This window comes from Poecilia mexicana, unplaced genomic scaffold, assembly GCF_051168715.1.
Source record: "Poecilia mexicana isolate PSO_F unplaced genomic scaffold, ASM5116871v1 scaffold_14, whole genome shotgun sequence".
In the NCBI taxonomy this organism is placed as follows: domain Eukaryota; kingdom Metazoa; phylum Chordata; class Actinopteri; order Cyprinodontiformes; family Poeciliidae; genus Poecilia; species Poecilia mexicana.
In genome coordinates, this window is record NW_028263383.1 from 14309255 (window position 1) to 14322920 (window position 13666).

The 13666-nt window shown below is 39.2% G+C and overlaps 2 protein-coding genes across 3 annotated transcripts; one reads left to right on the forward strand and one right to left on the reverse strand.

Moving 5' to 3' along the window:
• Positions 1 to 342: 342 nt before the first annotated feature.
• npm1a (nucleophosmin 1a) lies at positions 343 to 5744 on the forward strand. The gene is made up of 11 exons (XM_014972786.2): positions 343 to 513; positions 1603 to 1682; positions 2537 to 2656; positions 2734 to 2827; positions 2931 to 3049; positions 3132 to 3181; positions 3856 to 3913; positions 4005 to 4100; positions 4214 to 4321; positions 4413 to 4487; positions 4776 to 5744. The coding sequence occupies exons 1-11, from the start codon at positions 465 to 467 to the stop codon at positions 4824 to 4826; spliced, it is 900 nt and encodes a 299-aa protein (XP_014828272.2). The 5' UTR covers positions 343 to 464; the 3' UTR covers positions 4827 to 5744.
• A 2268-nt stretch (positions 5745 to 8012) lies between these two features.
• Positions 8013 to 11062, reverse strand: cldn7b (claudin 7b). 2 transcript variants are annotated; one of them, XM_014972791.2, is made up of 4 exons: positions 10553 to 11059; positions 9019 to 9183; positions 8853 to 8937; positions 8013 to 8767 (listed from the first exon to the last, which is right to left on the reverse strand). In XM_014972791.2, exons 1-4 carry the CDS (start codon positions 10773 to 10775, stop codon positions 8611 to 8613), a joined length of 630 nt encoding a protein of 209 aa, XP_014828277.2. In that variant the 5' UTR covers positions 10776 to 11059; the 3' UTR covers positions 8013 to 8610. The 2 variants fall into 2 exon arrangements, with proteins under 2 accessions (XP_014828277.2, XP_087868369.1); XM_088012243.1 differs by having other exon boundaries at positions 8853 to 9183; positions 10553 to 11062.
• Between the last annotated feature and the right edge of the window lie 2604 nt (positions 11063 to 13666).

The following is a 13666-nucleotide window of genomic DNA, read 5'->3' on the forward strand; positions in this document are numbered from 1 at the left end:
TATCAAGTCTAAATAATATTAAAAACAATAAATGCATAATCTCCTGGAGATTGACACATGAAATTCCATTATATTTACACAGATTTTCATTGAGTACATGGAATTTATTTTTAAAAAATAAATTTTTGCATTTGTTGTGTAAAATATTTTGAGACTGCACATTAGTGTTAAAAATCTAAAAGTATAATTCAATTATAATCCGTTGTTTAAAGGTATATTAGAAAGCAACAGCAAAGGTAAATAGAAGCCAGTCGGGGGCAGTAGATTGATATAAAGCAGGCCATCCACCCGTTTTTAAAAGCGCCGAAGAAGAAACTAATAATACTGTTATCCTGTGGGGGGCAGTGTTGCCATTTTGTTTCTCATACAACGAAGAAGAAGAACGAGAAGAACCCACGTTTGTTAAAGCCTCTCACATTACATTTGCAGCGAAGGCAGGCAGCAGGTTACTTCTATCCCAGAAAATGAACGGACTGAACAACGAGCCAATGACACCACAGACCTTCCTTTATGGTGAGATGATGTTTTAAAACCCAAAGTTTGTATTTTTGTTGTCGATTGATTCAACAATTAAAGAGATAGTTCTTAGATTCAGGCCAATGTTGGAAGTCACACGCGCTCCTTTGGAATTGAAATTAAGTCCGTTTAGTGACAAAGATTGAGATATTTAAAACATTAAAATCTTTCGAAGGTGACGTTTTACAACAATAAGACAAAGAGTTGTTCGAGTCCTGGTGAAAAACGAGAGTCTTTCGGATCCAGTTTTCTGCACACGTGCTTTTTGTAGTCAATATGGCGGCGCCCGTGGTTTAGCAAACTGCTTTAAAATTTAACTATGTTCAGCCTACAACTCGCGAAACGTTCAAAACCTACTCGACATTTTCCGTGCGTGCTTACATAAAGCTAAAGGATAAATTGACATCGTTTTCTGTATTGAAGGTTAAAACCGTCTCAACGTGTCTTCAGACGCGCACACCGCTGACTGCAACGCAGATTGAACAAGCCGCTGAATTTAGACAGGAGATTTCACCTCCGATCTGTTCCATAGTCTTTACGCTAATTTGGTCTGGAGCCAATTTTATGTAGCCTACAGGGAATCATTTTAGATTCCTTTGTTTAGATCATACATCTCAATTCAAGTTCCAAATTTTGATAAAACGAAGTTCTGATTTTTAAGAATTTTAAATACTAACTTTTTATATATATTCATTATTAGTCTGTTGGTTTCAGGGTAGTGAATTACGTTGTATTTGGAATGTGTCTTAAACATAAAAGTTTGTTTTAAAATTGGGTCGAATCAACAAAAAAGGTATCATAACCTATAATTGATGTATTGATTGCTAAGTTCATGTAATGGTGATATTTTAACCAGCAGAAAGTAATTTTGAACAACATTTTGGACCTTTTCTTGCACGTGCTTCATCTTCACAAGGATTTTTTTTGGACTCCAGAGCGCCCTCCTGTGTCAATTTTCAACACTTCACGTGAAACCCCAATAATTTCTTTGGGAAATTTCAAGACTGAAGCTGCATTTCACTTTTATTTTGATTCAGTGTTTTCTGTATTTTATTATTATTGTTTTTTGTGGGGGGTTTTTATCAGGGTGTGTTCTGGAAGCCGGGAAGGAGGTGGTCTTCAACCCTGATGATGATGAGTTGGAGCATCAACTAGATCTGAGGATGGTGAGTCCAATAAGTCCCTCAGATTTGCAAGAAAAAGATTCAGAACAGACGCACAGAACATTATAATGCTTTTTTTTTTTCTTTTTTTAGACGGTTAATTTCTTCTATTTAATTAAATGCTAGTGCGCAGCTATAGTACAGACTTGCATACTAGTTCAGTCATAATATTTCTCAGGACGGTAATCGCTGGCTCTAAACGAATTAATATCTGTAAACAACTTTACACACTTTGGGGAAATTAGAGAAGACGTTTCCTCTGCAACAACAGCTCAGTGGCAATCAGACATGCAGTCTGTGGCTCCTTTGCTGGCAGCACCCAGATAGTGAACTATTGATTATTACAAGGTCACAGAATGCCAGTCTAGGCAAATGGGACATAAAGATATATTACACACAATGAGATTAAACTGGAAATGAACAAAAAGAAATTAACCTCAGTTCAATCAGAGTCCAACTTCAAAACAAGGGCAGAGTTGCATGTTGCTGGTTTAAGCTTTTCCATAAACATGTTGTTTGGGAGAACATGTAGCAGACGGTACGTCTAACTTCATTCAGCAGCTTAAAACGACTCGGTGACACATTTTTCCTACCCTCAGTATCCTCTTGTGTTTTTCGTTACCAGCTCATCATGCATGATAATGGCATTGCACTGGTTTGCAACCAAACCCCATCAGTCAGTGCCAACATGAGTTGGTGACCAGAGTTTATAATCCCATCTCCTTACACAGCAATCAGACTCTTTGTCTGCCATTTTTGGTCGGAGTCTGTGTAGTGTTTTTGAAACTGCAGAAAGGCTCCGGGAATAAAGTTGGAGGGGTTTTCAAATCTGCCCACTGTTCTTCTCACTCCTGCAGGTATGTGTGGACCCCAGCTCAAAGGACGAACTCCACTTGGTGGAGGTTGAAGGACAGGATTCGGAGGGTCAGAAGGTCAAGGCAGTGCTAGCTTCACTCAAGCCGTCCACCCTGCCCAGCGTAAGTCCACTGATGTTATATTCACCAGATGTGTTGGATGTTACGTATGGCTGTCGGTTGATGTTGTTCTTCTTCAGGTGTGTCTTGGTGGGTTCACAGTCACACCCCCAACAGTGTTTCGTCTGAAGACGGGTTCGGGTCCAGTTCACCTCAGTGGACAGCACCTCATCAGTGAGTGTTTGTTGGCAAATGAGCCCAAATGTTGACATTGTTCCAGTAATTACAGCTGGCTCATGTTAAACGTCTGAATACCCCCCCCCTCACTCTCCAAAAGTGATGGAGGCTGACCAGTCTTTTGATGAAGATGATGAAGAGGAGGAGGAGGAGGAAGAGGAGAATGCCGTTCCAGCGTCAAAGAAAAGATCCATCCCATTTGCCGCTGCTAAGTCTCAGGTTTGTCTGTCATTTAACGAACCTCACCAGGTTCCATGTAGAAAGACGTCTGTGTGAACCAAACCTGATCTGATCTCTGCAGAAAAAAATGAAAATGGAAGCAGGAGATGACGACGATGAGGAGGAAGATGAGTGAGTATCAAGATTTACTTTTTTTTTTTATGGATTGGAATGATTTGAGGTATTCTCAGAATTGGATTCAGAAATGTATTTATATTTGTAAATGGCACATATATCTGAGTTAAGAGTTCAGACTGTATCTCTGTAGCAGAGCAGGATGCTGCTCTGAGATGAAGCTTTACTGCTGAGGTTCCCCAGCATTAAGGGTAGAATACTTTACTAACAAGGTACCGTCTTTATGACTCATGTTAAAGGGGGAAATCCACTATCAGAATCAGTCTAATTGTTTCCATGCAGTAGTGTGTTTTGCCCTCTAAACATCCCCAGGAGTCCATTTCCTGGATAACCTCTGTAACCTTCTACGCATCCTCGTTTTTGTTTAAAAAAAATAAAAAAATCAGGTTTGGTTGTAGCAAATTCTAAAATGGCATCGACTAACAATGATGAAGGCCTCCTCTTGTTACAGATACAGAGCCTTATGCGATTGCTGCATTTCTAAATGATTGTGAAAATAAGTTTTCATAAGAACCACTAGATGGCGCTTTTCTACCACAGTTTGAGAACCTACCTGATTATGTTACCTTATTGTTGGAAAATAAGTTCAGCCAGTCTGATATTTATATATATATATTTACAAACCTACAAATCAGATTTTCTGAATTTTTCTTTTTTTTTTCTTCCCCAAGGGATGATGAAGACGAGGATGAGGATGAAGAGAGTGAAGCTGAGGAATCACCAGTAAAGGTGAGTAAACATTCAGAGGTTTTGTGCATTTAAATATTTTGTGGGTGTGTGTATGTGTGTGCCCTTTCTAATGGCTATCTCTTCATCACAGGCCAAACAAACCCAACCCAAAGCAACTCCGGCCAAACCAAAAGGCCCGGCTCAGAATGGCAAGAACTCCGCACAGAGCACACCTGCCCCAAAGCAGGTGAGACGGTTTCCACAAACACGGCTCCTCTGAAATATTTATGGAGTCTACCAAAGCATTGATGAATTCCTGAAAGCTCAGGGCTAATTTAAGTTGACCTTTGTTTACTTTAGAAGACCCCCAAGGGGAAAGCCGAGAAGTCACCGAAGACTCCGGCGACTCCCAGACAGGAATTAACCTTGCCTCAGCTGAAAGCCAAGCTGATGGAGGCAATGAAGAAGGTTTGTGAACTTGCACATACTTCCCAAACCTGCCTAATTTATTGGCTGTTATTGATTTTGCTGTGATGACCAAAGAATTTGCCTTTTCTAGGGTACCACATTACCTAAAGTGCAGCCCAAGTTTGAGAACTTTGTGAAGAACTGCAACAAAGTGACCAACCCCCAGGTAAAACAACCACAACTGTTCCCACTTTTTTATGAAAAGTAATCAGTTTTCAGATAATTTTTTAAGCTATATGGTTGGTAGAAGCATTACAAAAACAACCCAAGAATGTTCATAATTTCTCATGTTTCATGTTTTGTTTTGTTTTTGCCACAAGAGGGCACTATAGCCACATATTTAAATTTAGATGAGTAGAACTGAGTCCACGTAGCTCCGATACTCCATTTCCCCTGAGGCTGTTTGATTGTTTCTCTGTGGGTGTGACATGTATGTTGTTTTGTTTCTCTTTAGATGGTTGCAGATCTGTGGAAGTGGCGACAGTCGCTGAAGGACGAAAAGTAGCTGACTCTCTAGTTTTTACCAATTTTATGACCTGTTCATCCCCATAACCTCTCATATTCTCCACGTCTAAGTCTGTGCCTCAGTTTTCCTTGGAATCACTCTGCCTTCCTGAATGTAGAGGGTGAATATGGTGAACATCTGAAACATTAGTTTCACCCTCTCCTTTAGACAAACTGAAGCCTGTTCAAAGATTACTGGAAATGAAAGTTGCTGGACTGTTAGGACGCGAGTATGTGTAAATTTGTTTCCACTTATATCTGGTTCAAATTGAATTGTTCTCTTGGGTGTAAAAAAGCATCACATCAAATGGAAAACACACCTTGTTAAATGACTGTTGAAATAATCTACCTTAATCTTTTGTTGACGCTACCATGACCAACTTATTCAAAACTCATGTCATGTTTAACCGTCCAATTAATGTTTTTTTTTTTTTTTTTTTTTTTTTCCTCATAAGTAACAAGTTGGATAAGCCACAGCTTTGTCATGTTGTTAAAACTCGTCAGTCCCTAAGGTCAAAGGTTGTGTACCGTTGAAATGTGTTTTATGCCTTAGGGAGTCTGCAAATGACTTGTGTAATCTTTCTCTGAAATTCCAGTGTGCTCATGATTCAAAGGTACAAATTCAGTGCTCATTTGACTAAAGTAAGATCATGAAGGTGTAGGAGTGGTAAAAGATCATTCCATTCCGTTTCCATTGTAGTTATATTTTTTAATCTCATTTTTTGTCCTTTTTTTTTAAATCTCTGGTTTGATGGCTCATGTCTCAAAATCGATTTAAACAGTAAGGCATGGCTCTTTCTTCACCGTTTCTGTTAGAATCAGAAATGTTCCCAGGTTTCAGGATGCTTGCAGTGTTTGATCTTTTTCCTTTTTTTTTTTTTATTTGAAGCAACTTATTAAAACAATTAAATGAAATTAACACATTTGGTGTTTGTAGTGTTTTTACCTAAAGACGAACCTGAATGAACTTTATGGACCACGATTGTACACATGAGGAATTTGACTTCAGTCTACTTTCCTCTCTGTGCCATTTAGAATTTAATGCGTTTGAGAACAATTTGATTAAATTCAAAAAGAAGAGTATTTGTTAAACCAAATGTTACGGGTTTGGCCTTGTTTTAAAAAGTTTCTTAAAGCTTATTGTGCTCAGTTGGGTGGGTTAGAGCAATAGTTCTTGTGTTGGGAGAAGGATGTAAAAGCTGTTTTTCTGACCTTTGATCATATAAAGTTTTTTACAGATGTGCGTTTGACCATCTGACAAAAGAAGCAGCCAATGGACTGTTTTATGGAGTTAAAGTAACGACTATAGATAGAGGTTTGATTGTTATAACTATAGGTGGGCTTTATTGAATTTGGATTTGACAAGCCCTTTATGAGGAAGTGTGATAACGATACTACCTTTATGTTGCTACGGTGATTAAAAATGTGTATCTGTATTCTAAATGAGTCAGAACTGTTAACTTTGATGTAACATGAAGGAAAACTTATTTTTTTCAATTTAATTACTGGAATTGGATGTTTAATTTAGGTCACTGGTTCAGCTGCACCGTTCTTCCAAATGCCTGAGTTATTAGAAAGGTAGTAAAGTCTTAGAGCATAAATTTATGATCAGCTATTGCAATGCTCTGATTGGTTGTCTGTGGTGTGTGTGATAGCAGCTTTCACAAACATGTTGAGACAGGAATTGGTTCAGAAGTACATCTTTTCCTTTTCCAGGAAAAAGGAAAAGGGGATTGCAGCGGGGGAGGGACAACTTTGGCCCGTATGTTGCTGTTGCTGGATATTGAACCTTTGAGGAACTGGGGCAGTCTGATCTCAGGGTTTAAGCCACTTTATTTTAATAATGTGACAATATGGGACACTAATGATCAGTCTGGCAGCCAGAATGAGGACAGTTTGCAGGTAGAACTAGAGCAAGACAACACATGATCAATAAATCAAAACATACTCTGAAGATGAGCCAAAGCAAGTTATGAGTTGAAATGGAACACCCCACCTTCCAGAAATATACTTCAGATTATTGGCTTGTTTAAAGGATTACAGATACACTGTATCTCAATTGGAGCTACATGTTAAATTGGGATTTGTCCACCGAGTAAAGGCCCGGTGGCACTACAACGAGACATTTTAACAAGCTGCAGTTTGGCTGTGAAAAGGAAGACTTTCTACCACAGAATAAAAGTATGTAGTAGAGATTTGTAGCTTAGAAAGGAGGTATGGTGTGTTTCAAGGGAACATATTTCCTCAGAAAGCCCAACACTGTCCTATGATGACAGTTTGACCAAGTGCAGGTAGTGAGAGACAAAACTATGGCTTCAAAGAAAAACTGCTAATGCAAGAAGTTGTTGCTGAGCCATAGAGGTTTAATATCCAGACTGCTGCATCCTGGGTGGACAACCAAGCATAACCATGGGTTCCTCCTCCCAGCCGTTTTTATAGCATGATCGTCACTGGTACAGAAACTCGTGGCTCGTTTAAATCGGTGTTTTGGTAGTTTCTCATTTCAAATGACCCATTCACAGGTTTTTCCCACTTCTTATATTTGGTCTTCATGCATACACACACATTTGAGATTCTAATCAGCTGAACATTTCATTGGATCAGAGTGCCCACTGTAAATTTGCTCTTACTGTACAGTCTTAAGTGTAAAGCTACATGCTTCGACTTGTCTTTCACTTTTTTGGTACAAAGGAGTTTCCCCCACAGATGCGACTATGTCTTTTGTTTGCTTTAGTCTGCACAAGACCGAAATCGTTATTCCATATCCTAATCAGTCAACCTTAAATGTGAGGTTATCAAAAAAGATTTAATGCGCAATGACGCAGCATATAACCCAAACTCATTTTGGAACAGAGAGTTGGTCACCATCCAGTGCTGGGCTCCACTCAGCACAGTTCAAGGATGACGGAGTGAAGTAAAAAAAAAAAAAATGCAGCATGCATTCTGCAGCCTCCCTAAGAGGTGTTAACCTGTTATCAGTGTGAGCAGCGCCAATCTTATATGTTATGCAAGTATGCTTTTAAGCATGGAGCAAATATGCACAGACAAAAAGAAAAAAAACAAATCCTTAACAGCTCTCCTTCATGAACACCTTACTTGTGCCTTCCTTCTTGACAGAAAGTTATTTAAATTGGCAGAGACCGTCTTTCCATCTCATGATTACATAAACTTTGAATAAATGAAGCACTTTTAAGTTAGTATCAAGAAATTTAATCTTTCACTTTAACTTTATTTACAACATAAAAACTTAAGATAAAAAAAAAATAGCCAATACAAGCAGAGCTCATTCACACAAGTAGATATTAAATTGTCAGAGTATCACAAGTTACAAAATTGGCAATCTGAGTACAAGTCATGGTATCATTACTAAACCTTAATCTAAAGGAAGAAAAAAAAAATAAAAACCCTTACAGTAAAACAGATGTTACCAAACGTTGTCCATTCAAATGTACATTGCATGAAAAGCGCTTCCTACATCAAGGTTCTCCATAATTCACTTAGTGCTTTACAGCGTTGAGCTACATAGGCGGTACACATAAAGCACAGACTTCCGTTTCAGAAGGGCCGGACCGGTGTGTTCTGAAGTAAACAGCCGGTATTAAAATAAAAAAAACTTTCCAAAGCATTTGGTAAAATATTACAGTAACATCCTGCAAAAAACTAAAAAGGTGATATAAAATAAGGTCAGTACTCCATGGATACTTTTTTTTTTCATACATTTCTCCAGATGGATTGAGGGTGAATATTAAAATGTTCTTTCAAACAATAACCAATTCCTATCCTGTTCAAACGTAGTCCTGCTTGTTGCTGGGGGGCCTGCTGGACATGGGATAGCTGGGCGAACGCTTTTCTCTTGGGCAGGACGCCGCCAGCATGGCACCTCCAATTATAGCCAGAAAAGATCCAGCCCAGGCGATGAAGATGGCAGACCCGAACTCATACCTTCGGAGAGCAGAGTGATACAAATGTAAAACCTTCTTCCACACCGTGCAGAAGTGAGCGTAACCAAAAATCCAGAGAAACTCACCTTGTGTTGACAGGAGTGAAGGGGTCGTAGAAGGCTCTGACGATGTCGTTGGCGTACCAAGAGCAGGCCACGATGGCACACAAAGCTGCGAAAGGACATGCATTACTTGATGCGTTTCCACTAGTTTTGAAAGATCCTGGTTTGAGTTTAGGGTTTTGCCTCTTACCTCCAATCAAGATAATAATGCCGCCAGTCATAGCAATCTTGGCCTTCTTCACCTGGTCGTCGCCTCCGCAGTTGGTGCATTTCATCCCCATGCAAGCTGCCCCCATCCCAGCTACGACCACAATTATGCTCACGACCATGAGGGCGCGGGTTGCTTGAAGGGCACCTGGTTAAGAGAACGAAAGAAGTCCGTTAGGCCATCAGTTATTGTCAAACACAACACTTATTAACAGGGGGACATGGCATTACAGGTGCGGCGCAAACAAGACAAAAAAATAAAAAATAAAATAAAATTGCTTCAATGAGCTGATACTGGTCATGCCCAGTTCATGTGTCCATGAAGACGCTACCGTTTGGGGAAAAGGCGTTGTAAACAAACTCATTTGGGACAGAACAGTTGCCATCTCTTGCCACTCTAGAAACTGGCTTCAGCCAGAAACTCAGGAAATGGCGTGGGGGTGGGGTGGTAGAATGTGTAGGTGTGCTAAAACAGGTCTGACCGGGTTTCAGATTTCTCTGTTATGGAGGACACTCCCAGTTCTAGCAACTCGCGGTGAGCTTTTCCGAGAAACTTCAGCTGCCAGTGTTCGGAGCCACCATTTCTTTTCCCAGTCTCTTGGAATCGGTCTTATGAATGCAATTGGCTTTCATACTTAAAGATATGATATGGCACCAGAGTTTGTTGATAGGTTTGATTATCTTTAAAAAGAAAAAAAAATGGATGATGGGGGGGGGAAGTAGCACCTGCCATTTACTCAGTCAGCCAACAGGAAGTTAAAACAAACTTCACACCACATCTAGCAGTATTCCACGTCAAATCTCTTAAACTTCCTGTATCTCTTTGACAACCAACAAAACTAAACTTTATTCAGGCGGTTTTAAATAAATAACTTCCCCCACTGCTATGAACTTCCTTCGGGTACTGCTCTATAGGGTCTGTTGACTAAACAATGGCTCACCCAGGTGTTTAACCTTTAACTACATCTGCTGTGTAAAGAAACATTAAAAAGATTACCGCAAAGAGGGAGGGATTTACGGGACAATGATGCCCTTAAGGAGAAACACGGTCAAGGCCGCTGTGTAGATTCCCAGCTTTTCAGATGGAAAAACGCAAAGAGTGTTTAAATATTTGAATTTCTAGCAAAGGTTTTAAGCAGTTTCCCCTCCAAAATGGGCGTTGGGTTAAAAAATAAAATAAAATAAAAAATACATGCAATGCCAATCAAAGGGAAACTAGGGACTTATTCAAAAGAAAAACCTGTTTGTCAAGGCCACAGACGCCAACTTTAAAGTAGCAACCGGCATGACGCAGGGGGAATAAAATGATAACAGGTGAATTGCTAGTTGCGTCATTTTTCTCCTTAGAGGAAGAAATGTCTAGGTGACCTTTCACGAAGCCCATGTAGAACTAGGAGTGTGGGGGGGGGTCATTTTTTAGGTTAACGCCGTCAAAACTCATCGTTACATACCGACCACCGTTTATTATTTTATATACATTTATTTTAAAAAGACAAAGTGTAATTACTGTTACTTACTGTTGAGCTGCAGCATGGAGTCGTACACTTTGCACTGGATCTGGCCTGTGCTCTGAAACGCGCAGGACATCCACAGTCCTTCGTACATGGACACCGCCGTGATGATGTTCGAGCCAACAAAGGCTGACATCTTCCACTGTGGCAAAATGGTGCCGATTATCAATCCAATCACGCCCAGGAGAGCCAGAGCGAAGCCCAGAATCTGAAGACCCTTGTTTGCCATTTCGACGATTTGTTCTCCCTTCTCCTAAGTTGGGATCAACAGCAACAACAAGCCAAAGAGGTCCACCTGCTGCGAAAAGTCCTGTTCCTTTAAAATCCAACAAGCAACAAAAGACTTACTTGCTTCTTACAAAGTTATGTCCCTTTTTAAAAAGAAAAATATATATATATTCAAAAAAGTCCTTTGCTTTCTCCAAATGAAAGAGTAGCACACAGAAGCGATATGTCGGCTTAAAAACTGTCGGTGAATGCTTGCGCACCTGTTCTTATGCCGCACCTTAACTAGGAAGGGGACAGCGGGAGCGAGCTTTTTTAGGCGGTTTCTAGGGCATGTGGGCGGGGACGCGCACGCAGTTTCGACTCATCGGCGTAAGAAGAAAGAAACACCTGAAGTTTCGTGATGTAAGCGTTTCCCGGTGGGACACAGGGAAGTAATACTGATACTAGACCTGGTTTGATACGGTTTTGAGTCAGAAAATCTCTAGTAAAATCAAGCAAATAAAACTTCAACATGTTTATTTCGTCTCACTTTCAATACCTTTCTAAATTAAAATGATTTTGCTCACTACATTCTTTCTAATGATAGAAACAAAAACGAGTCTTTATGGTCATTCAATTAAATTACCGGATACACTTTAAGATCAAACTTAAAGTGAACACACTTGCAATTAGCTCACGTTCCCCAGGTGAAACCGGAAGCCTGATGGTAAACAAGTATTAGATGTAGATCTTTCACCCACAAGGAAAGATACCGTAGGTCTTTCCTTCCGGTCGCCGTCAGACTGTACAACACCTGCTGCTCTCAGTAGTCCATTACTCTTTACTATAGGCAATAAACCTGGAATTTATTTATTTATATTTCAAACAATACTGTTTCAGTACTTTCTATATTCACCTGATTTTACTGTGTATATATAGATTTTTATAGATTTTTATATTGGTTCTGCTCTGTCCTTTATACTGCCGTAACAATGTAAATTTCCCCACTGTGGGATTAATAAAGGAATATCTTATCTTATCTTAATATTGTGCAATAGCAAGGTTTCTTTTTATAGTTGTGATAGAGTCAAACGTGTGGCTACAAATTCAACTTGAATGCCTCATTTACGTGGATGTATGCGCGTGTTTAAATAAATGACTAATACATTTACAGGAAAGCTGTTATTGCCTAAAAGAAATTACAATTTTAGTTCATTTTAATTCCAGGTCTGAGACACAACTGGTGTTCTAACCCAGAAGGACATCAAATGTAGTAAATGCAGTTTATTTAAATTAACTCTAACATTGCTATTGATATAAATTGTCACATTTCCAAAGGAAAACTAAGGAAAATATGTTTTTAGCTCTGGATTTCAGCGTGGGCCTAGTTACATGTTGCTGATTTGCTGATCATTTGTATGTTGGAACAGTGTTTTTATTATGAGCGCTTGTCATTTCCCTTTTTTGAGACTTCTCAGCACTGCATCATTAAATACAGAAGAAGAAGAGAGGACAAAAGAGAACTCCTCTCAGTGAATCATTGTTGAAACATTTCGAAAATGTTCTAGTCAGCTGTGGAGAAGTTCAAAGCAAAGTCATGTAATAAAGCAATATTCAAAGCTTTAAACAATCTTTCTTCATTAAATCCATTATATGAGAATCAAAAGAGGTTGAGCCAATTGAAAACCAGGACAGGAAATAAGCTTTTCAAGGCAGGAGTCCATCATGATGTCCTGTCAAGGGAGGAGGGGGTTGAATACTTATGCATGCCACACCTTTCAGATATTTCTCGTAAATTACGAGGAATATCTGAAATTTTGAGGTTAAGTAACTCATAAGTGGAGTTACTTAATACCTTAAGATCTTAATACCTTCTCAGTATAGAAATGCGCCATTTTTGAGTGGACATGATTTGTTAATTGCTTGTAGGCTGATGCATTCAACAAAAGTTTTCAAATGTTAAGTAAAAAGGGTGTTGTAATTAAATCCACATTTAAACCCTAAACTGAACTCTTTTTATGTTTTCAGCATTTTTTCATTGTTTTTTATCATGTCTTTCTGTGAAGACCTACTTCTCTTGGATATCAACAGATGCTGTTGATCTGAAACTGTGTTCAATCAGTTTTGTAAACTGAAACCTTTTTTTTTTTTTTTTTTTTTTTTACGACCTGGTTAGATCTTCTGATCGTATCAGGTACAGTCCTCATGTGTCATCAAATGACACAACAATAAAATCGTCAAAAATCATGTCATTTTATCCAGATCAAGCCTTAAAACAAGTTCAGTTCATATTTAACACTTGCTCAAATGTTATCTGTTATAACCCAAAATCCTCTGTAATAATTGCTATTTTGTTATGTATGTATGTTTGTTTTTTTCATTCAGCAGTTCTAACATAATTCCCCTTATTTCAGAACAAGCATCCATCTCAAATGGCCAGAATAGTCTGACGAGATATACACCGTAAAAACATTTCTTTCTGTCTCCAACAACCTCTTTTGGTGTGGGAACAGAGACGTCTAAGTCACAATGGAGGCTGATTCAGTTATTTCACTGGTCAAACTGGTTTCATCGGGCTCCAGCTTTTAACCACTCGGCTCTTGGAAAACACAGAACATGTCTTCCGCTCTCCCCCTCTGAGCGCCAGCAACGACAGCATGCATGGACTTGTGAAATTCTTTCTTTTTTAGTTGTTCCATGTTAAACACTTGTGTGATATAATCTCCACATTCTTAGCAAGAAAAATGCTGGGTTTCAGCTTCCACAACACCCCAGTTGTTGTTATTTATTTAGGCTGATACTAAAGCCGCTCTCTGAGTCATCACACAGCACAAACACACTGAATATGTCGTAAATGTTTTCTCCTTGGCGCCGGTTTCTTGTGTTGTCACGTGAGTCATCTCAGGTGAGAGA